The 22,401-nt window shown below is 45.1% G+C and overlaps 1 protein-coding gene across 2 annotated transcripts in view; it reads left to right on the top strand.

The window, feature by feature from the left end:
- Positions 1-22,401, top strand: part of Ptprn2 (protein tyrosine phosphatase receptor type N2) — a 733,386-nt gene that overhangs the window by 267,650 nt on the left and 443,335 nt on the right. For both annotated transcript variants that reach the window (XM_085698049.2, XM_048437696.3), the window contains 2 exons: positions 6,856-6,958; positions 19,495-19,657. In XM_085698049.2, the coding sequence (XP_085554175.2) occupies positions 6,856-6,958; positions 19,495-19,657 (266 nt within the window). The remainder of the gene's footprint in view (positions 1-6,855; positions 6,959-19,494; positions 19,658-22,401) is intronic.

Genomic DNA, 22,401 nt, shown 5'->3' with positions numbered 1-22,401 from the left:
TTTCCTGGATACTAAGTTCCTTATTCCAATGACGGAATGAGCTCTGAAATCTCCCTAGACAACTACCAGCACTCCTGTTACAACAGGTGTGTTTGTGGTTTTGATTTCAGTGTTTCTTGTTATTATTTATAAATAGGTTTCTAGTTTTGGAGGACCCTAGTGATTTCCAAGAGGAAGAACATGTCCTATGGAGATATGCACAGTTCATGCTTTTGTTTCTGTTTTTCACACCTCCCTGTTTCTTTATCTTGCCCTATAGCAAGAGCTACAGTACACAGCACCATGTTAAACAAGAGAGCCATTTCTGATCTCCTTCACCCAGGGTCCTGAGATACCAGGCACTCAAGGTCATCAAAGGTCAATCTGAGACAGTGGCTTTGAGTTTATTGTCTCGTGTAATGAAGATTATAGATGTGAACTCTTATGGGATTATGCAAAGCAGAAAAAAAGCTTTATTAAGAAGAATTACAGAACAGTGAGAAATTAAGGATAAATGAGAGAAACTCCCAAGAGTGAAAGGTGGAAAGCCCTGGGATTCCATTTTCTTGGAACTTCTATAAGTCATGGCAGATACCGAACAAAGGCCAAGGAATTTTGAGATTTGTTGGTTCTTTGTGCTCTCATGAGGTACAGAGGATCTACACCCTCTATGAGCATCCCTTTGGCATGAGGAGGAGATGACCATGCTCTGCTCAGGTACTGCCCAGTTAGAGGTCATGGAACTCCATTGTCTGTCTCTGACTTGTGCTTTGCTAGCTGCTGATGTTGACTGTTAGCTGTTAGTCACTGGCTTGTGTTTGTACCTCTGATCTGGCAGATGTCTAAAATCTCAGTAATTGGACTAAACCCTCTTTGTTCTCTCAGCTACGAAGAAGTAGTTACATTTGTTTCGTTACTCCTTGCCAATGGGATGGTCTAGGTTATCTTTCCTAAACTAGGTGGAGATGCGTTAGAAGCCAACCTTACTTACAATTTAGTCTGTTACAATTAGTGGCTTCAGAAACCAGAATATAAGAAACATATGTCAGTGCCTTATACGTGTCCTTAAGGACTTTGTGGGACAGGAGGCGGCTGCCTTTCAATCCCTGGCTCAGAGTCCTGTTTTTCCTCCTATCTGTCTAGTTGTATTATCTCACACTCAACCACAGCTCTCATTCCTCTTTCTTGGTATACAAGACACTGTCATTTTAACCTTTAATCCAGACAAAGTAAATAGTTTTGGAGTATTTGGCCCTAAATGGGACATCTATTGCACCCCTCAAAGGCTCAGAGAACATCACAGAAGACGAAAAGAAAAGGCCCAGAAGTTGGGAAACAGCGTCTTCTGGACATGGCAAGCTCATTGCTCTCTTCTTAATTGTTGCTGGACTTTACTTGCTGATATTGTCAATGACATGTCTGCCCTACATTCATGGTGGAGATTGGTCTATAGGTGTCTTTTATTGTATTATTTTCACCTGCCTTTGTTATCAGAATAATATTAGCCATGAAATGAGTTGGGAATTGTTTCTTCTTATTATATTTTCTGGGAGAACTCATGCATAACTTTTATTAATTCTTTAAGCATTTTATAGAGTTTATAGTGACATCATTTGGGTCTACATTTTTATTTTGGGAGAACTATAATTCTGAGTTTAAGTTTTTTTTAACAATTATAGAGATATTAAAAAATCCATTTCAAAATGGATGAATTGTGGCCATTTATGTTTTTGAGGAATTGGTCCATCTCATTAGTATTAAGTTCATCCTGGTGGAGCTCTTATTGGCTTCTTTATTTTATAATGATGTCTGCAACATTATTGGCACATCTCAGTTCATTGATAATACATGCAATTTGCAATCTCTATTTTTCTTTCTTTTTTAAATCTTATTGTAAGTCACACTTTTTCTAATTTAAAATTCATTACTTTTGTCTATTGACTTTTTTGAGTGTACTTTATTGTTCTTTATGCCAATTCTTAGATTACTGCTTGAAGATTTTTCTTCTTCCCCAGTGTAAACATTTGTGGTACAATTTTTACTCTTTGAACTGACTTAACTGTATATCATGAACTTAGATATGTTTTTACATTTTCATTTTTATTTAGTGCAATGCATTTCTCTCCTCGGATTGTCATTGATCCCTGGGTTACTTGTACATATGTTTAACACCCAGTTCGGGATTTCCCCACTGTCATTCTGTTACTGACTGCTAGCTTGCCACCAGTGTGCTAGAGCCGCAATAAATGGTTCTGTTGTCCAGTTTTTGCCAAACTGGTGTCATGGTCTGGTGTGGTATGTGTCCCACAGGGGATTGGAATGGGTGTATGTCCTGCCCTTGTCTGGGTAATGTGATCCACAGGCGTTTATAAGTCACACCGTTGAGTGCATCAGAATTGCTTGTTTTCTGTTTACTTGTCTGTCTAAGAAAAAGTCTAGCTAAGAAAGTGGTGTTGTACCCAACTATTGATATTGTAGATTTGCTTGTTCCTCCTTTAGAGCTGTCATTTCTGCCTTGCATACTCTGTTGTTATGCTGCTTGGCATGTAGTTACTGAGGATGGGATTCCTGTCTTCTGTGGACCACTATGCATGTCCCTGCTTTGTCTCGTGTAATCTCTACTCGGCAGGTTCATTTATATGAAGTTAATATAGCCTAGGTTGCTTCCCGTTGATGCTTACAGGCTGTATTTTTATCCACGTACTTAATTTCATACTTCGTATATAGTTTTATTAGAAATTTCACATGGGTACTATATACTTGAGTATTTAAACATTTTCCTTGTTATATTTGAACACACTGACATTGAGTATAATTATTGACATATTTAAGCTTAAATGTTGCCTTTCCCTGTTTCCTCCTCCCCTTCCTTTCTCCCAGTGCTGAGTATCAAACCCAGTGCCTTACACACATGTTAAGTAAGTGTTGCAGTACTTAACTTCACTCCCAGCTTGTTTTTCTACTGCTTGTTTATCTGCTTTTCTTTGCTTTCCTTGGATTACTTTACTGTATTTGGAAAGTCATTTTACTGGTCGTGTTCTTGAGTGTATGTCTTCAATACCCCCTTTCAGTGGTTGCTCGAGTTATTCCATTGCATGCACATGACTTATAGCACTTGTGTGTATCCTACTTTCCCTTGTTTATGACCCTTGGCCTAACCATTCATTGATAACATAATGGCTAAGCATTTCCTCTCCCTGTCCTTAGGAGAATACGGCTATTATGATTCACGGTTCCACTTTCACACATGGGCATGGGAGAAACTTGTGGGAGCTGTGTGTTTGCCTGTCCTTTCCTGATGCTCTGATTCCTTCTTGCATGATTTCCTTTATAATTTGAGCAGTTCACAGAGTGGGTCTTTTGAGTAGGTCTCCTGGTGAAAAGCCTCCTTTTGCTTCATTTCAGAGCTTCTTCATTTACCCTTCATTCATGGGGTCCTTCCTTGCTGTTTGATAGATTACTGAATACTAGAGAGACATTGTCCCCTCATTCCAGAGGCATTTCCCTGGCTAGTTTAGAGTCTCCTGGATGTTAGAGAGACATCTCCCCTTGTTCCCACAGTTCTCCCTCCCTGGCTGAAGACTCAGAATGCTATGGAGAGGTCTCTTTACTCTCAGAATCTGAAAACATGCTGCATCCTTGTGGCTTACCTTCTGATGGCAAATCCTGTCATTTGAATCACCTTTCCTATGTAGGTAAGGGGTTATTTGGGGCAGCATCAAGACTTTTTCCTTACAGGTATTCAGAGATGTAATGATCATGTGTTTTGGTAGAAGTAGGGTCTGCTATGTTTGGGATGTGCTAGATTCTTTATTTTTTAAATAAGAAATTTCTAGTCTCCAGGTTTCATCTCATCATATATGTATATGTATATGTGTGTGTGTATGTGTGTGTGTATAAGATTTTTTTGTTTGTATTTATATGAATGTAAGTATGTATTGCATATGGGTACCTACCTGTAGAGACAAGACAAGGGCATTGGATCCCCTGAGCTTGAGTTACAGTTGGTTGTGAGCCATCTGATATGGGTTCTGGGAAATGAACTCTAGTCCTCTGGTGGAACAGCAAATGCTCTTAACCACTCAGACATCTCTCCAGCCCCAGCTTCTTCAGTTTCTAAGTCTATGTCTCCTGCCTAAATGGAGGCATTTTCAGGCCCCACTTCTGCAGAGGAATCTGTGCATTTTTGTATGAGGGCCTGGGTTCCATTTACTCTTCGTGCTCTGAGCATCTTTAACCCATGCTGTTCTGCAGGGCAGGTTAGAGTACGCCTTGTAGCTAACAGTGGAGGAGGTTCAGACGGCCACTGAGTCTCTTTCTACTTCTGAGGGTGGAGAGGGGTGGGAGTTACAGCCTCTAGTTATTCCATATAACATGGGTGTGTGTGTGTGGGGGGGGGGGGAAATTGCCTGGCTCAGCAGTCTTCAGATCCAAGTGATGGTGTCGGAACACTGCATCACAGCTTAGGAAGAAGGAACCCTTGGACTTCCAGGAGCCCATGGTTGTCTGGCACTCTCTGATCTTGCTGGACTGCCCTTTCTTTGTGGGTTGGTTTCTTTAGCTCTACCTCTGGGCACATAGAGAAAGGGCATGAGGCTTTCTGTAAGCGCCTTCCTTACTAATTCTCTCCACCCGTGGCCACCCCATGTCTAAGGTTGCTAGAAGCGGTCAATGAAAGAACAGGAGAAATTTAGTCTTCCCACATCCCTGCACATGGGCCATCTTTCCATTTTTATGCAGATGGGTCTTCTCTTCTAGGGCACTTTGTTTCCTTGGAAGTTTATAACAATGCCCTGTCCATTTTCTTCTTAACACATGAATATATTTACTTTTTGTTCAAATGAAAGCTTAGCAGTCTGGGTTGGGGTCCACATCCCCTTTAGACTGTCTTTGCGAACTGACCTTCACCCTGGCTTCAGGAGCATGACTGGGCCCTTGTCATGGTGCTCAGCACTTGCAGCACTGTGCCCAGACATATGCTGTTTAGATATAAAATGCTGCTTGTGTGTGCTTATGTGTGTGTGCATGGATATATGTGTCTGTACCTACAGATGTACATGTGTGTGTGTGTATGTGTACATCAGAATCTGGACGACAACCTTTGGTGCAGCTTCTCAGGAGCATTCCATCTTTCTCTGTAAGAAGAGTCTCTTACTGGCCTGAAACTTGCCAAGTATGCCAGACCCGCTTGTGAGACCCAGGAGTCTGTCGTTTCTACCTCCTCCGCTCTGGGATTCCAAGCATGTGCTATGTTCGCTTTGTGCAGATCAAACAGATCCTTGAGTATGCAAGTCAAGCATTTTACCAACTGAGTCATCTTCTGAGCCCCGAAGATGCCATTTTTAATGAAAAATTTTTCATGCGAAATTCCTTTATGCTCTCAATTATTCGTTGCTTGATAAATATTAATAGTAAGAGTGTCCTTGGGGAATAGCATGTTTAAAGTGTGCTTGTTTTCTAAACCTAAAATGCTAGCTATTGGGTTAACATGGAAAATGTGCTTTCCAGTGAGAATGCTCCTGGGAACGGACCGAGAGGGGCTGGAAGCACACCTGCCAGAGGGCCTCCTTTTCTGTTGCCTGCCACCAAACACTGAAGGCTGTAGGGACTGGGCTGCACTCCCCGCAGCGAGTCACCTCCCAGAGAGCAGCTCTGGAGGAGCTAGGGCTGAGGCCAGAGTCATCCTGGCATTTTTACCACTGGGGCTCCTGGGACTTGGTATGTGCCGGTCATTTGGTTCCTGCCGTCTGTAAGCTTTAGCAATTCACATTTCCATTTAAAAATGTTTAAATACATTCATGAAAACCACTTCTGTCTACTTTTAAATTTTATTTAGAGTGTGTGCCCTGGACTTCCTTATCATACTGGACACACATCCGCACACAGAAAGAGCAAGAGAGAAGTGTGCATGCATACACACAAATATGTACACATACCTACCCAGGAAAACACATATAAATTCACATGCATGATCATATACATGTAAACACACATGCATACATATTCACATGTTGCAATATGTACATACACAGAGCTGTCCTGATTTGAAGGCTTTGTGACTTGTTTTTTGCACAGTGCATAAAAATATACCTCTGTAATTACGTGATGTTAGTGATTAGATAATTACGGATAATTGCATGGGGTAGCTCTAAGTGTGAAAGCGTTACCGTAAGATCTAAAATGTACAAATTGCATAATAATTATTCTTGGGAGTTATTTGGTAATTCTGAGCATAATTATCATGTGATCCACAATGCATGTAATTAATGCACAATTGCATAGATTTTTGCCTTCATAACTGCTTCCCCCTTGTTATAAAGCTCTTTGTCACAACATTTGAGTGTAAATATAATGTAATTGGCTCTGAGATTTAGTACATTAAACCCACAGTCATTGCTTCACAGGAATGGAACCCTACCAAGCCAAACACTGGGCTTTCACTCAGGACGGGTTAGGGAGAACAGTTGGTCCAGTGTGGTAGGAGAACCAGGTCAAACTGCAGTGGGTATGCTGAGCAGGGTGATATGGTAGGTATGCTGGCAACTCCATGCACATTGTGGGTGGGGGCATCTTTGTTGAAGCTGAACCTACCTCGGTAGAAAAGGTCTGTGTTCTGCATTGCACAAAAGTCTCTTTTGTTTATGTTTCCTTTGTCTGCCAGCCACAGCTGGCACCCACTGAACCTATTTTTAAATCAATAGAGCAAAGCACTGATTGTCATTTGGGTCTCAAAGTTTAAGAAAGCTAGAGAAAATCTTCACTAAATCCCACAAGGCCCTGTGATTTGCTGGAAGAATGGAGACCTGGAGGAGTCTAATAAAAGGGCTTGGCCACATTTGCAGATTTGTGCCTCAGTTTATATGCCTTTCTCTACAGGTTTCACGTGGCAAGATGACTACACCCAGCATGTGATGGCCCAGGAGCTTGCAAACCTCCCCAAGGCCTACCCATGGCATAGAGACGCTTCCAGCCCAGCCAGGTATGTGTAGGCATGACTTGCCTCTTCTTGCTCCCAGCCACAACATATCTTTAAGTTTGGTTGTTTATAGCATAGCAAAGCAGTCACCATATTTTTGGTATAAAATAGATATCTGCAAGGGAATTCTCTGCATGGGAAAGATGCACTAAAGTAGCCTTGCAATGTGGAACATTGGACCCAGGCATCGGGGGTCTTTCCTCTACGTGTGTAGGAGACTCTCAAAAGAACCCTGCATCTTCAGAGCCTTACTCTAAGAAAGTGAGGTCAGAACTCTGGTTTATTACTAGGAAATTGTGCTTATAACAATGCAATGAGCAGGACTAATCCAGCAAGCCCTGGCCTTGCTCTCCCACAGCACAGCAACCCATTCAAGCAACATTTGCGCTGTGCCATCTCATTTCCCTCCACTTCCAGCTGTAGTGCCCTGTCCTGGCAGCCCCACTTCCTACAGGGGAAATGGGTTTGAAACATTTTGCTCAAAGAGAAAGCCACTGCAAGAATAAGCCTAGGCCAGTATGCAATATTTTGAAAAAAAAAAAAAACCAAAACAAACCAAAAAAATCCCACCATCACCACCACAACAGAGGACCTTTCCCAAAGGCTTAGTTTGCAAGGTCCATTATTTCCCAAGAAACAGAATACTCTTAAACTACAGATCCATGTAGAATAAATCCTTGTGCCCCAAAATGTGACTATCTGCCTTTATGACCTTTATGCATTTAATGGGTCAGGATCCCACATCATCTTGAAGGCCGTTTCAAGTCTAGTGGGACCGAGGGAGTAAAAACAGGCAAAAAGTGGGCAGTTGGGTAGTACAGTAAGTCTATGTGGTGTGAATGGGTCTCTGTGTTTCACATAGAGTGAGCTAATATTCTTGGGAACATCCTTTATAAAGAGACTGATATGTATGTCTGAATGATATATGCATATATGTATATATATGTGTGTATGCATATGTTTTTCACCAAGTTTCATATTTAAGAATTTGTTATATATTTATGGGAATCAGCATAAATTACATACGACAGTTTATTTTGCAGGTAGTTATATTAATGTGTGTACATATGTATGTATAATAAAGTACAGATATGTGCTGACATGCTAGGTGCCTGGACACCTGTCCTAGAGCCTACTTCAGCAGGAAGAAATGACGGTATTCTTGATTGTGTACGGAAGACTATCCTGGAGAACGTGAGAGAAAGTAAAATCCCCCAAAGTGTGTCCTGAGTCAGAAGAGTTCAGACCCTCCCTGCTACTTTTTAGGTTATTCTTGGTAACCATGGTGAATGTCCAGAATATTCCAGTGCTCAGCACAACAGTGACTGGGTGGAACCCGACCTCACTGCTCTCCTGAGTTCATCCGTTCCTTATGAACTGAAGGGACTGAGGTCAGTCATCCATCTTTAAGGACCAGAGTATCTGAGAGGAACTGGCTAGGTTTTCTCTAGACTCTCGTCCATCTTTTCAGTCCTGTCCCATCAAGGAGAATTGGTTTCTTAGCTCCAATGTCCTCCTGGTCCCTTTGCCCTGTCTTTGCTGTGGTCTGACCCCTGGGATGTTGTTCATTGTAGTTGTAGCAGAGGGAGGCCAGACTCTTTTCCCAGCTCCACACCCAAGGCCCAAACTCCACTGTGTTTATCACAAGGTCACAGCCCTTCCTATGCCCTCTAGGTCCCATGAACTCCTTTATCAGTCCAGTGCATTCCTGTTAGAGGATGCTATGGGCCTGTGGGACCCCATGGAGACACTACAGCTGCATACAGGCAGACATGCTATTGGAGAAAGAGCTGAAAGTTCTACATCTAGATCCATAGGCAGCAGCAGGAGACTGACACTAGGCCTAGATTGAGCCTTATAAGAGCTCAAAGTCCTCCTCCACAGTGACACACTTCCTCCAGCAAGGCCACACCTCCTCCACAGTGACACACTTCCTCGAGCAAGGCCACACCTCCTCCACAGTGACACACTTCCTCCAGCAAGGCCACACCTCCTCCACAGTGACACACTTCCTCCAGCAAGGCCACACCTCCTCCACAGTGACACACTTCCTCCAGCAAGGCCACACCTCCTCCACAGTGACACACTTCCTCCAGCAAGGCTACACCTCCTCCACAGTGACACACTTCCTTCAGCAAGGCCACACCTCCTCCACAGTGACACACTTCCTCCAGCAAGGCCACACCTCCTCCACAGTGACACACTTCCTCCAGCAAGGCCACACCTCCTCCACAGTGACACACTTCCTCCAGCAAGGCCACACCTCCTCCACAGTGACACACTTCCTCCAGCAAGGCCACACCTCCTCCACAGTGACACACTTCCTCCAGCAAGGCCACACCTCCTCCACAGTGACACACTTCCTCCAGCAAGGCCACACCTCCTAGTAATACACTTCCTGTGGCCAAGTATTCAAATTCATGAGTCTATGGGGCCATTCCTATTCAAGCCACTACATCAATATAGTCCATATTTTTACATGTAATATGCTGTGTTTCTAATTACACATATAAATGCCAGGGCATCACATGGGCTTAGAATGTCCTTGTTCACATTTTGGCTTGAAATTTCTCCAGTGAGATGTCCTCTGTCATGCTCCCTTGCCACATTGCTGACCCTGGGCTCTATGAGCACTGCACTCTGGTGTTGGACTGTCACGCTGCATCTCTGTCCAAATCCTTGCAGCTGCTACTGCATCCCTTGCATTTGCCTTAGTTCTTGCCTCACACCTCAGGATGCTGCTGCTGCTCTCGGTTTTCTCCTGCTGCTTGAGGAATCCGTGGCCTCCTTCAGGATACGACCCTTGGACACTAGTTTGAAGTATAGGATCCATAGCCAACACCAAACAGCTTCCGAGAAGCATGAAGGAGCCCAGCAGGGTCTTCACACTAGTGGCCCTCGCGCCTCTTTCCTCTGTGCAATGTGTTTGTTTTCTTCAGCATTTTTAATAACTATGTCTGATTTTAGACTCACCGATAGCCATCAACCTAGTTTTCCAAGCAGCAGTCTTATCCCATTAGTAACTGAAGGAGCCCACGTGTCCCCAACTCCTAGAGAGTAGGGGCCAATTTTGCTCTTGCTGCTTCCCTTTCTGTCCCAAACTCTCCCTTCTTCCCATCCCCACCTGCACCAGTCACTAAAGTCATGGAATAAATGAGAGAAGGGAAGGGCGAGGGGCCTGCATTGTGCTGACTGCAAACGGGGGACAGCAGCGATCCAGTCCTGCCTATCTTCCCTTTGCTCACGTGGCTCAGAGCTGTGCAGACACACATGGCAGCCATCTCCAGAGAGACAGAGCAGCTTGGACCAGTGATTTATCCAGAGTCAAGATGAGGCTGGACATTGTGGGGTATGCCTCTCATCCAGCTGCCTGGAGGCTGAGGCAGAAAACTACTGAATGACACCCTGTCTCAAATTTTTAAGAAATGTGTGTGGGGCAGGGGAGGAGGTGCAGGATACCTTATTGTTAAAATGTTAACCAATATATGCAAGCCCTGGATTCCATTTCCAGAGGAGAGAGAGAGAGGGTGGGGGAGACAAGAGAGAAGAGCATTTGGGCTTTCTTTTGAGGGGGGGGGGTCGGCACTTGATCCAAAGCTGACGGAGTAGCACTCCCAGCTGGTGGCTTGTCATTTGTCCTCCATACACATGAATGCCTTGCCTCAGGCAGAGGAGGCCAAGTGATGCACTGAACTGAACAGAGCCACATGGGGATCCGTACAAGGTAAGTCAGATATTGCTGAGAAGAGTGGAGCCCGGCACACACAGGATCAATAAGGCCAAGAGCTGGCTGTCTGCTGCAGTTCCTGTGATGGGAACCAGGACTAGTTGGCCTGTGTATATGAGTACCACCTCTAATGTTGGCTGGCCCACAGCCCGTGTGTGAAAACCACATGACATGAAATGACTGTCACTGAGCCCCACTGGGATCTACTTTGGCTCGTTTTCAGTCCACAAATTGCATGGCCGCTTCCAGCAGCATGTGTGGAGGCTGAAAGCATCCAGGGGCACAGTAAGAAGGGCAGAGGCCTAGTGTGAGATACGCTCTACCTTAGGAGAAGCAGAGGATATTCCTTAAGCTGCTGACTGTCTTGAAGCGAAGTGATGTGGTACAAGTCTGTATGTTGACTGCTACAACATGGTACAGGGTGACAGAGGCCACTCGATCTTCGTGACTTATTGCACAGTCAGAAGCACGTCTCATGCACAGAAGAGACACAGGAGAGCCAAATAAGGCCATTTAAAGGCACCCTTTTGATCTGTCTCTGCACTGATATCAATTGGTGAGAAAAATAAACAGAACACCAGAGGACTAAGTGGAGCAGCTAAATTACAATCTGATAACATAGAAAAATGAAATTCCAACCATTAAGAAGTAGTCAGGAAAATTATCTGTGATTTGAGATTCAGAGAACTCTGAACTACCCAATAAATTATGTGTTTGCTATGGCTGGACCAGATATTGGCAACAAGTGGGGACTGGTTTTATTTTTGTCTTTAGACAGATGTAACACCATAATTCAAACTGGCCCAGAGTTCATGGTATTTCCTCATGTCCTGGCTTCTCAAGTTCTAGAATTACAGATATTCGCCACCATTGCTGGGGACAGAATGGGTTTATCACTTGAGATAAGCAGAGTTGGGGAAGTTTTGATGAATCTCAGCTTTAGGAAACTTTTTTTTGACAAGCATGAATTGAGTCTGGTGCCATTTGTACACACAGGGTATTCACAGGTTCGGTCAGGGCCATGGCCTTTCTTTCCTTCATCTCTCTCTTGTGTTTAGAGCCCAAATTATCAAGACCCCTCAAAGGACACGGTGTGTTGCTGTGAACTGTGCCCAGCCCTGTGCGGTGGTTCACCAGGATCTGTTCCTATCCGCTCTGGTGCCTGGGATCCATGCTGAGCGTTCCCTCCCTTACCATTCCCTGCCACTGCTGTCCTCCATTAAGGCTGGCCATGTCAGAGATGACATGTTTTATTTAAATTTTTTAAGTGTTTGGCTGATGTCATTTAGCATGTTCCCCAGCTGGTTTTGCCCACTCTGCTTCCAAGGAGGGGATTTCATTCTTCACGAATGATAGTCTATGGTGTGTGTCCCACGCTTTATTGATCTATCCACAATCAGTGCCTACTCTCACCCGCTACTGTGACGATTGCTGCAGTCACCATCAATGCTAGCGCCTCTTTGACATGCTGGTTCCATGTCCTTTGGATGAATACCTGGAAGCAGATGACCAGATCTCACAAGAGTCCTACTTTCGGACTCCCTGGGATCTCCCACGCTGTTCTCCACGACAATTACACACATTTGCCATCTCACCAGCAGTGTGCGATGTGAGAGCTCCCTTTCCACATCTTCAACATCATTTGTCCCTGTATTTTCATGGTAGCTTTCTAGTAGGTGAGATGATTCTCATTGTGGTTTTGGTTTTCATTTTCTTGATGAAATTTTAAGTATATGCAGGTATCACCCACCCATAACAGAAGTAGCTCCCTTCCTTCTCCCTCCCTTTTCCTCATTTCCCCTTGCTTTGTAGTCTAGGCTGGCTTTGAACCTGCAATCCTGCTCCTTTAGACACCTCCTTAGCACATCCCTGGGAAACCTGTCTTCTGACGTGGAGATACCAGCTGGTATCTGATTCTCAGTTAACTTTTATGTAAGGAATCTATGTGTTATAGCCACTTAAAGCCCAGTGCATTTCTGAAAGTGTGTCTAGGTCATAGTAGAAATCCAAGCATGGAATGGAGTGGTCATGTTGGGATGAAATACAGCTTCCTTGGCCCAGTGCAGATGTGATACTGTCAATATTCAATTGGTTCTGTATCTTCCGCTGGCTTATGGCACCATCTCAGCAATGCCTCTCTAGACAGTGGTAAAAGTGATTTTCTGCTTCTGATTTTGTTCACAATGTAGTGTTGAAGTTCTGTGAAAGAAAGAACACATACACAGACACACAAACACAGAGATCCCCCCCCACAGAGACACACAGGCACACCACGGCACACTTTTAATCTAGAAATCCAAAATCTAACATATACATACATACATACTTATACATACACATGTATATGTATATGTGTATATGTATATGCATATGTATAGTCCTGGCTGCAGTTTCCCTTCCCTCATCTCCTCCCAGTCTCTCCCCACCTCACCTCTCACCCCAATCCACTCCTTTTGCAGGCTCTCTTTAACCACCAGCCCCAGATCATGACACGGACACTTACTATTTGTTATGAACGCTCTGTCTTATCTTATGCTTGGCCCACTAGCTCTTATAACTTAAATTAAACCTGTTTCTCTTTATCTACATTTTGGCCCAGGACTTTTTACCTTTTTAAAGTTCTGTGTGTCCTACTCAGTGTCTGGATGGCTGGCAGCCATCTGTCTGAAGGCTTGGCCCAAGGCATCTCCCTCATTTTCTCCCATATTCTCTCCCAAGCCTAGATTCTTCCTCTTATTTATTCTCTCTGTCTGCCAGCCTGACCTATTCCTCTACTGTGTAACTGTTGGTCATTCAGCTTTTTATTAGACCAATAAGGTACCTTAGGCAGGCAAAATAAACAAATGCCACAGAAACAAATGTCACACATCTTTGCCTGGTTAAACAAATACAGCATAAACAAATGTAACAATGTTTACATAGCTAAAGCAATATTTTGCAACATAAACAAATATAATACATCTTTACATAATGAAAGTAATATTCTACAACAACTCCTCCTCCATTTCTATTCAGAATAGGGCAGGCCTCCTATGGATATCAAACAGAACATGACTAAGCACCTCCACTTTTATTAAGACTGGATGAGGCAAGCCAGTATGAGGGATAGGATCCCAAAAGACAACAAAAGAGTCAGAATTAGCTCCTGCTCCCATTGTTAGGAGTCCCACAAGAATTCCATGCTACACAGCTGTAACATATATGCAGAGGACCTAGGTTAGTCCATGCAGGCTCCCTAGTTGTCAGTTCAGACTGTGTGAGCCCCTATGAGCCCAGGTTAATTGATTCTGTGGGTTTTCTTGTGGTATTCTTGACCCCTCTTACTCCTACCTGAAACTGTTTTTAGCACTGACATCCTGAAAATATGAAATTCTACCCCTTCCTTGGCACAGGGGTCACTAAATGACCTTAACAGACCGTTCAAGACAAGGGGGTCATTAAAACACCACCTGCAAGAGGCAGAGCTCACCAAATATACTCTATAAAGTTAACTTAGCCTCTATCTATGTCAACTTCAACTGATTTCATGCTTAAACTTGTACCAGATCCCCAAATATCTCACTCTGTCTATGCAAATATAACCCATATCCAAAAGTCTCCAAACCTTAATGTATTTCAGATAAGGAATGTGTAGTTTGGCTTTGTTATTCATTGGGGGCTCACTACCCAGACCCCAAATAAATACACAGAGACTTATATTTATGAATGCCTGGCCTTAGCTGGGTGTGTTTCTAGCCAACTTTTTTAACTTAAATTATCCCATTTCTCTTTAACTACATTTTGCCTCTGGGCCTTTTACCTTTCTTTATTTTGGATATCTTTCTTTCCTTCTTACTCTTTGGTTGGCTGGGTGGCTGGGTGGCTGACCCCTGGCATCCTCTTCTCATTTTCTCTCTCCTCAATCCCTTCCCTAGATTTCTCCTCCTATTTATTCTCTCCCCACAAATTCTCCCTGCCTATTTATCTCTCTTGCCTAGTTATTGGCCATTCAGATCTTTATTAGACCAATCAGATATTTTAGGCAGGCAAAGTAACATAACTTTACAGAGTTAAACAATGCAATATAGAAGAATGCAACACATCTTTGCACAATTGAACAAATATCCCACAGCATAAACAAATGTAACACATCTTAAACTAATATTTCACGACAGGGATGTGCATCCTAGTTAGATGCTTTGTGTGTCTGATATGAAATACCAGTCAAGAAAGCACCTTGAAGGAAACCTGATATTAAGCCAAGGATCTGCTGCTCAGGAAATGTTCTGGGGGCTCACTTGCACATGGACCAGTCTATTGCACCTTCTGCTTGCTCCTCTCACACACATGGAGTGTGGGAGGGTCAGCATGACCCTATAGCTGGATCACTTGTCACCATGAGGGTTGCTTTCTGTTCTGGATAGCGTAATTCTTGCTATTAAGATAGAAGGTGGTACAGGCTAGCCTGTGGTGAAAAAGACCAGAAATTTCCTCTAGTTTTAAGGAAACCCAGTGTCAGCAGATACAAATCAAAAGTGACTAAAAAACTTGCATGGCCCTGACCTCAAGATGCTCACCATCTTGAGTCCCCAGAAATTGTAGGTGTGGATGGTCGTTAAGATCCAAGGATCTATCTCCTAGGGCCTGGTTCATACATTACTGAATGATATTCTGATGGGTCTCGGGCCCCATAGATTATACAGGGATAGAGGATGTCGTGCTTGGAATGCTCAATCAATGACACCCAAACCAGGAAGGGCTCTTGATAACAAGCCCAGCAAAACATTGAGCAGTCAGGCGGACCCACGACAGCTGGAGCAGCATCTAACTTGCAGTCTGGAGAGAAGATGTGGTGACTTGCTGAGGTGGCCACTTTGTAAGAGACACAGCTGGATGACAACACTCTTTGGGTTATTTTATTCAGGTAAAGTTCACATTCTGTTTAGTGGGAGTTCTCAGATGTGTAACCTGACAAGTTTTGATTGATATCATGTGAGTGCTAGGAACACAGATCAATAAACAGAATGCTTCCATAACCCAAATTCTTTTTATGCCCTGTGCCTGCAGCCCCTTCTTCATTGTCTGTGCTGGGTTTGTTTATGGATGAGTTTACTATATTCATGAACACTGAGATGGTATTCTAAGACATTAGCCCTCGCTAGGCTGCGTCTGGTGCTGGTGGTACATTTATTCTTCATAAAGCATGGATAGTCTCCACATGTGGAGGCCTTTCCATTCACTTGCCCTGTGTGATGGGCACTGTCGGAGTCTGTGAAGAACTAAGCTTTGCTCCTCCTTCTTGTCAAGACAGAGCAACAAGGACACCTTCTTATTCTACCTGAGTCAAACAAACCAAAGGGCGCCAGGCCCTTTAGTCTCCCAATATCAGTGAGTCAGATAATAAATAAGAACTCTGATGTCCTTAGGTCTTCATCCATGGGAGCAGATTGAGTGAACACAGTAGGATCCAGGGACCTTCCAGAGGTGAGGAAAGTGAGATGTCCAATATTACAGGTTGGCCAGACAACAAGAGCTGTTTAGGGAAGACCTTGAAGATGTGTGCACTCACTGTGAGCTCTGAAAGGGCCCATCATGTCTTGTGGGGTTAGGGACATCTCATCATGAGACACACCAACCTTTCTACAGTGTGCCCGGTATTAGCCTCATGAAAGGACCATCATTTGAGATCAAGCAGCAGAGATTTCAGGCTTCTAGAGGAAGAACTTGTAGATAGCTGCCACCATGCTCATCTTACAGGTATGACTTACAGGTAGAACTGTTCCCAGAACTTGATGGGATGCCAGATAGACGGGCATGACACTAACGTCAACTTGGCTTGGTAATGCCAGCACTGGAGAGACCAAGAAAGAAAGCTCGTGAATTCAAGCCCCCAACCTAAACTGCAGAGTGAGCCTGTTTCTATCTTAACAATAATAACAACAAAAGCAGCAATAAAAAGAAAAAGGTTATGGAGATGCAAGAGTATGTATTATCCAAAGAGGAAAAATTTAGTGTGTAGAATCTAATCAAGGGTTACTAAACAGGAGGGCCTGTCTGTGGCTGTAAATGTAATTTGTGGTGAAGTAGATTGTCACATAGAGGCCAACAGCTGGAAAGCTCCCAGGCTGCTGTTCCTCTTTCCCATGCTTCACCACTTACAGGCACCTGTGCTCTCACAGGCAAATCCTGTACACTTTAGAGCAACCACTTAAAACTGTGGCTAATGAACCAACAAAAGAAACAAAAACATATAATTATAGAACTATTTAGTGAAGACTAGTGATGAATTCAGGGAGAGCAGCTGTGGAGACTTACAGCTCTGAACATTTGAAGTTACCTGCTTCAATGACACCTCCTTGCCCAACTGGGATCGATAGAGCTGAGTGAGCCAGGAGGGGCCAGGCTTGTAGAGAGTGGGGTTAGCTTGTGCTTCTGATTCAGGCAAGATGAAGCCTCCATCAGGGAACAGTCTTACCCAGGACAGAGGGAGAAGAGAAGATCCCAGCCCTGCTCTGATGGGGAGGCAGAGCCTGTGGGGCTAAGAGGTATGGATGTGGGATTACAGGGTCTGAGGGAAAGTCTTCTGATGGTGGTGACATGTGGATCAGAGGTTTCTGAAGTCAGTAGATGATGGGGCAGTCAGGCCCCACAGAGGATCTGACCTAATTGACTAATTCCCCATCTCCTTTGTAGACATAAACAAGGGGCTTAATGAATTGAAAAGCCTGAAAGTAATCAGAACTCAAAGTCTTTGGTCAGCATTCCCAACCATTAGACTCAGTCTGGTGGAGAAGTCTTTGACTCTCATTAGCAGAGTGGCTTATGTGTATGGCTCAATCCTGGCTCCTAGATGAGTCTGTCTGCTTTCCTGGAATCTGTGTTCCATTGCCCTGGCTTTCCCAGGTCCTGTGCAGAATCTGTGACTCTTGACCACTCTTCTGACATCCCCTTATGGCTGACCAGGGCTCCTGACCACTCTTCTGACTACTCCCTAATGGTTGCCATGGCTCCTGACTGCTCCTCTGACAACCCCCTTGTGGTTGCCATGGCTCCTGACTGCTCCTCTGACAACCCCCTATGGCTGCCATGGCTCTTGCTGACTTTGCAGTCCCATCCAACTGCTCCTGCAAAGTATCCCCTGGTTCCCTCTCTTTTCCGCAGCTATAGTGCTCCTATGTCACCCAAGCCTGGACTTCTATGTCCTTGCTACCCCTACACCCAGTCTATCTACAGGGTGAGCCCCACACCCAAGGTGCTTATAGCCGCAGCCTTTTATCCATGCAGGTCTCCGACACAGATGGTAACGGTTATCATCTGACGGCGGAGAGCCTGGGCACTGTCACCCCAACTCACGATGCTAGCGTTGAATGACACAAACCAGTCACCCCATAGGTCAGAATCAGACATGGCCCCCATGCTAAAACAATGATGGGGTGCGGCTGGACCCTGCTAGGGGAATTATGCCTGACAGTTCCACACTACCAAGGCCACATGCTTCTCTTTTGTTCAGAGACTATAGCAATGCATGCTCAAACCCTCGGTCTTTTCCGCAGACCCCTCCTGCCGTGCCCCCATGTCTGTGCTCTGCCTCTGGCTGACTCTCTCAGTGCTGTGAAAGCTTTCTGTGCATGTGCAGTTCTGGAGATTGGACCCGGATCTTGACGCTAGGCACCGGACAGTCACCGAGCTACACCTCTATCCCTTAAGGGTTTCATTTAAGGAGAGCTGCAGTCAGTGGCTGCTGGGGGATGGAGGGTCGGCTTTCTCAGGGATGTGGCCCCTGAGCGGCTACAGCAGGAACACGGTATCACAGTAGTACCTGCCCTCGTGCACACACAGGCAGCACAGAGTGGACTTAGTGAACGTCTTAGTCAGAGTAACTTTCACTGTGATGTAACAACACAATCAAAAGCAGCTGGGAGGAAAGGTTTATTTCCCTCCTCCATGTAATGGTTCATCATTGAAAGCGGTGAGGGCAGGAACTCACCAAGGAGTTGATGCAGAGGCCATGGAAGAATGCTGCTTATTGGCTTACTCCTTATGACTTGCTCAATCTGTGGTTTCATATAAAACCCAGAGCTACCAGCCAGGGGTGGGACACCCACACAATGGGCTGTGCCCTCCCACACCAATCACTAATCAAGAGTATGCCCTTTCGGCTTGATCTCATGAGGGCTTTTTGTCAAGTGGAGTTCCCTCCTCTCAGATGACTCTAGTCTGTGCCAAGTTAACATAAAATCAACCAGTGCCGTGACTTTTAAAGAGAAACAAATGAAGATGGGAGAGAAAAGTGGTGAGGGATATACAGGACACAACTGGGTGTGGCTTTGATAAAAGTACATATGCATGCATGGGATTCTCAATAACTTCTTTTAAGCATTGGACAGGACCTCACTAAGTTGTTTGAGTTGGCCCCCTTCCCTCCCTGGGCCTCAGCTTCTTGAGTGTTATGAATCTGAGCCTCCAGACTCAGCTGCAGAGGCCTTGTTACAGACACAGCAAGTAGCAGGTGCTTTTTTCTTCTCCATTTCAGTTTGTCTCATCTTAGCAGCGCCAAAGGACACCATGGTTAATGTCATACACGAGCCCCATTGGGCCACCCTTGATCCTTCCCAAAGACTCTGTTGAATTCCACCCAACGTGGGAACAGTGAGGCCCGGTTCCCTTAAGAACTAGACCATGGCGAGTAGGCGGCCTTGACCATGGGCTCACTGTATAGCTGCACCCATGCAGGCTGCTGAGAGTGTGCACAGACCGTGTTCCCAACTGACCCTGTCTCACAGCTCAGCACGGAACAAGCATGAACTGAGTCATCATTGCTTTTGCTTTTCAGGACCTTACAGAAGAATGCTGATAAGGACAAGTGGCTCAGCCTGGAGAGCCAAGCGGCCCTGGCCAAGACCCTCCGGCGCTATCTGCCCTACTTGGGGCTTCTGTCCCAGGCCCCAACCGCGAATGCACACCCCCGGACAGAACATGAGACACGCCCAGCCAAGGTGATACTTCAGCGTATTCCTGTGACCAGGTTGTCTTTACCTGCCTGTATGTTTGTCTATGAGATACAAACACTTTAGCCGAGTGAGCAGTCACAGTTCTCAGGCTCCCAGCAGCTGTCCTTTTGATGACAGACTCTGGATACTATGAGAAGGGCGAGGTTGTGTGTAGGAAGGTTCTGGACCCTGGGGCTGTGCTAGCTACAAGCACTGCTGCAGAAAACCTAGTGTTTAGAAGTCAGAGCAGAGCCCTGATGCCAGCCTGTAGGAAGGAGGCCAGGAGCGGAGTGGGTGCATAGCCCGGATGGCGAGAAGACAGCAGCATCTGCACACAGCTGGAATCAGTCTGGTGCCCACTGGCCTGGGTTTAGCTTAGCAGTTACTACATCCCTGGAGACGTCCCATTTCTGGTAATTTCACCAACGTGGCTATCCCAGGACAACCGAAGGGCTGCCTGTTTGTGGGTGCTAGGGTAGAGTTTCAAGATAGGATGGTGTGGGCACTGAGCAATTGCCCCTCTGTCTATGGCAGTCTTGCGCACAGGGCAATTGACATGCTTTTGAGGGCCAGATTTGTCACAAGGTCTGGGGTAAAATCTCGTTGAGTCAGTGTGCCAGAGCTGGCTTGGAGAGGAAGTATAGTGTAAAGGAGGAGTTAGAACTTCACTGGGCTTTTGAGGTGTGGAAGTATTGTGACCAAGATGTTTCCAGGGCAGCTTTCAAAGAGACTTTGTCAGACTTTGAATTTCCTTTTAAAAAAAATTAACGAGCTCTGAGTAGCAGGAGAAGGCGGTTTGGAGCCTGGGGACTAGCTCATATCTCAGGATGAGCTTGGGCGTGGTGTACAGGTTGGGCTCCTTGGTGTATTGGGCCTTCAGCTAAGGATCAATGCTTCTTCCTAAGGAACATTCATCATGTTACCTCATCTGGATTGTGTTTTCTTTCTAAGACTGCCGTGTGTTGCTAAATACCAAGGGACACCTGGAAGTTTCCTATAAACTGCACTAGGCTTTCCTCATTCCCAATAGGTGTATTGTGAGCCCAGCACACGGGGCTGACTCCTTGAAGGTTCTCAGTCTCCTCCATGTAGGATGTCAGCGTCATTTGCTCTGTGTAGGTGTCTACAAGCTGTCAGATGTTTCTGTGGGCTCTGGACTTATACAGAGGAGAAGCAGTTGCAACTGTCCACGCCACCCCCAGCCGAGAACCAGTGGTCGGCAAGGGGAGCTGGCATTCGGTGTGGCCAGGGTTCCACGATAGCAGCCCCACCTCACATTCTGCTGGGTGCTGGGATCCCTACTAACACCACCCAGCAAGATGACCTCACCCCACAGGTAGCCACAGCAGTGCCAGCTGATGCCCATAACCCAGTCTTTTTATCCACAGTTGTTATTTTCATTCAAAAAACAACCCAGTGTGAATGACCATTGTAATCATATGACAGGGAGGCCACTGCAGAGTGATGACCGCAAGTCATTCAGAAGCTGAGCACTGGGGGGCACTTCTGGCTTACACATGTCCCCCTGTGTTCAGATAGATGTTTCTTCATATTAGAAAAGTGTGAAAGCCCAGAACTCATTATTTCTGTTCAGTGTTTGAACGAGGAGAAAGCTGAGTCATCTCTCTAGTGAGCGGCGTCTGCACAAAGCACAGAAGTGTGGCAGCTATCCAGTCTGCCGTGGGGCGCCACAGTCAGCCAGGAACTTGGGGCTTCTCCCACCCCTCCCACCTGGGTGACAGGCTATCCCAGTAGCAATTTAAGCTGTAGCCACTGGTGGTGTTTCAGCATGCAACCAAATTCCAATGAATTGTCCACAAATTGTGTTTTTTTTCCCTCTATATCTATCCTGGAAAATATGACTCCAGCATAGACAGAATTCTGAATTTATTCTCTTTGAGTTTGTAGAACTGATTACCTCATAACAGAAGCCATAGGGTATAGAATTTCCCTGCTTCTCCAAACCACCATGGCCAGGAGCCACTCTGACACGTGCTGAGCCCATACTGATAACTAAATCCATGCGATCACTGTTCCTGCATTGTTGGTGGGGTGCCTACCTTCTTGCTTTATTGATCAGAGTAGCATCTACCCAGAGTCCTTTCAGGGGCAAGGCAGAATGCTATCATACTCCTATTTTACCCAGAGAGCACCATGACGTCCTACATTGCTTGTCACCAAAGAGGGTCAAACTGAGACTCATTGCTTGCTGATACCATTAACTAATCTATTTTAGAAACATTTTGAAAATATATCTAATATAAAGGAACTATGATGGGCTCTGAGCTATAAAGATAAAAGACTGATCTCACCCTTTAGAATTTTCAGTCATTTGATAAAAGAAACAAGCAAACGAAACTGTAGTTGAAACAGAGAAGTATGATGGTTGAATCAATGCTCCATGTGAAGGACAGGAGATGTGATGGGAAGGTGGACTTGGGTATCCTAAGCTATGGTGATCAGAAAAATAGCTGGAGGTCATCTGTGAGCCTGTCTATGGTCTAGGAACCTCCACTGCCACCCATAGCGTGGGTTATTAGATGAGCTGCCTCTCTACCATTTCCAACAACCCACAAATTACAAATTGGAGCAACAGTAAAAGCTCCTGAATAGAGAAGGGAGCTTCTTAGGGGGCTCTCAGGAGCAACTGTTACATGTAGAGATTGGTCAGGAGCTAGCTGTATACCAGATGAGGAAGAGCAGGACCCTCATATAGAGGACCAGAGAAATCCTACCAGGACTCCACAGTC

This window comes from Myodes glareolus, chromosome 11 (assembly GCF_982192425.1).
Source record: "Myodes glareolus chromosome 11, mMyoGla1.1, whole genome shotgun sequence".
NCBI lineage: Eukaryota > Metazoa > Chordata > Mammalia > Rodentia > Cricetidae > Myodes > Myodes glareolus.
Note: the sequence above shows the minus strand (reverse complement) of the source record. Positions and strands in the feature narration are given on the sequence as shown.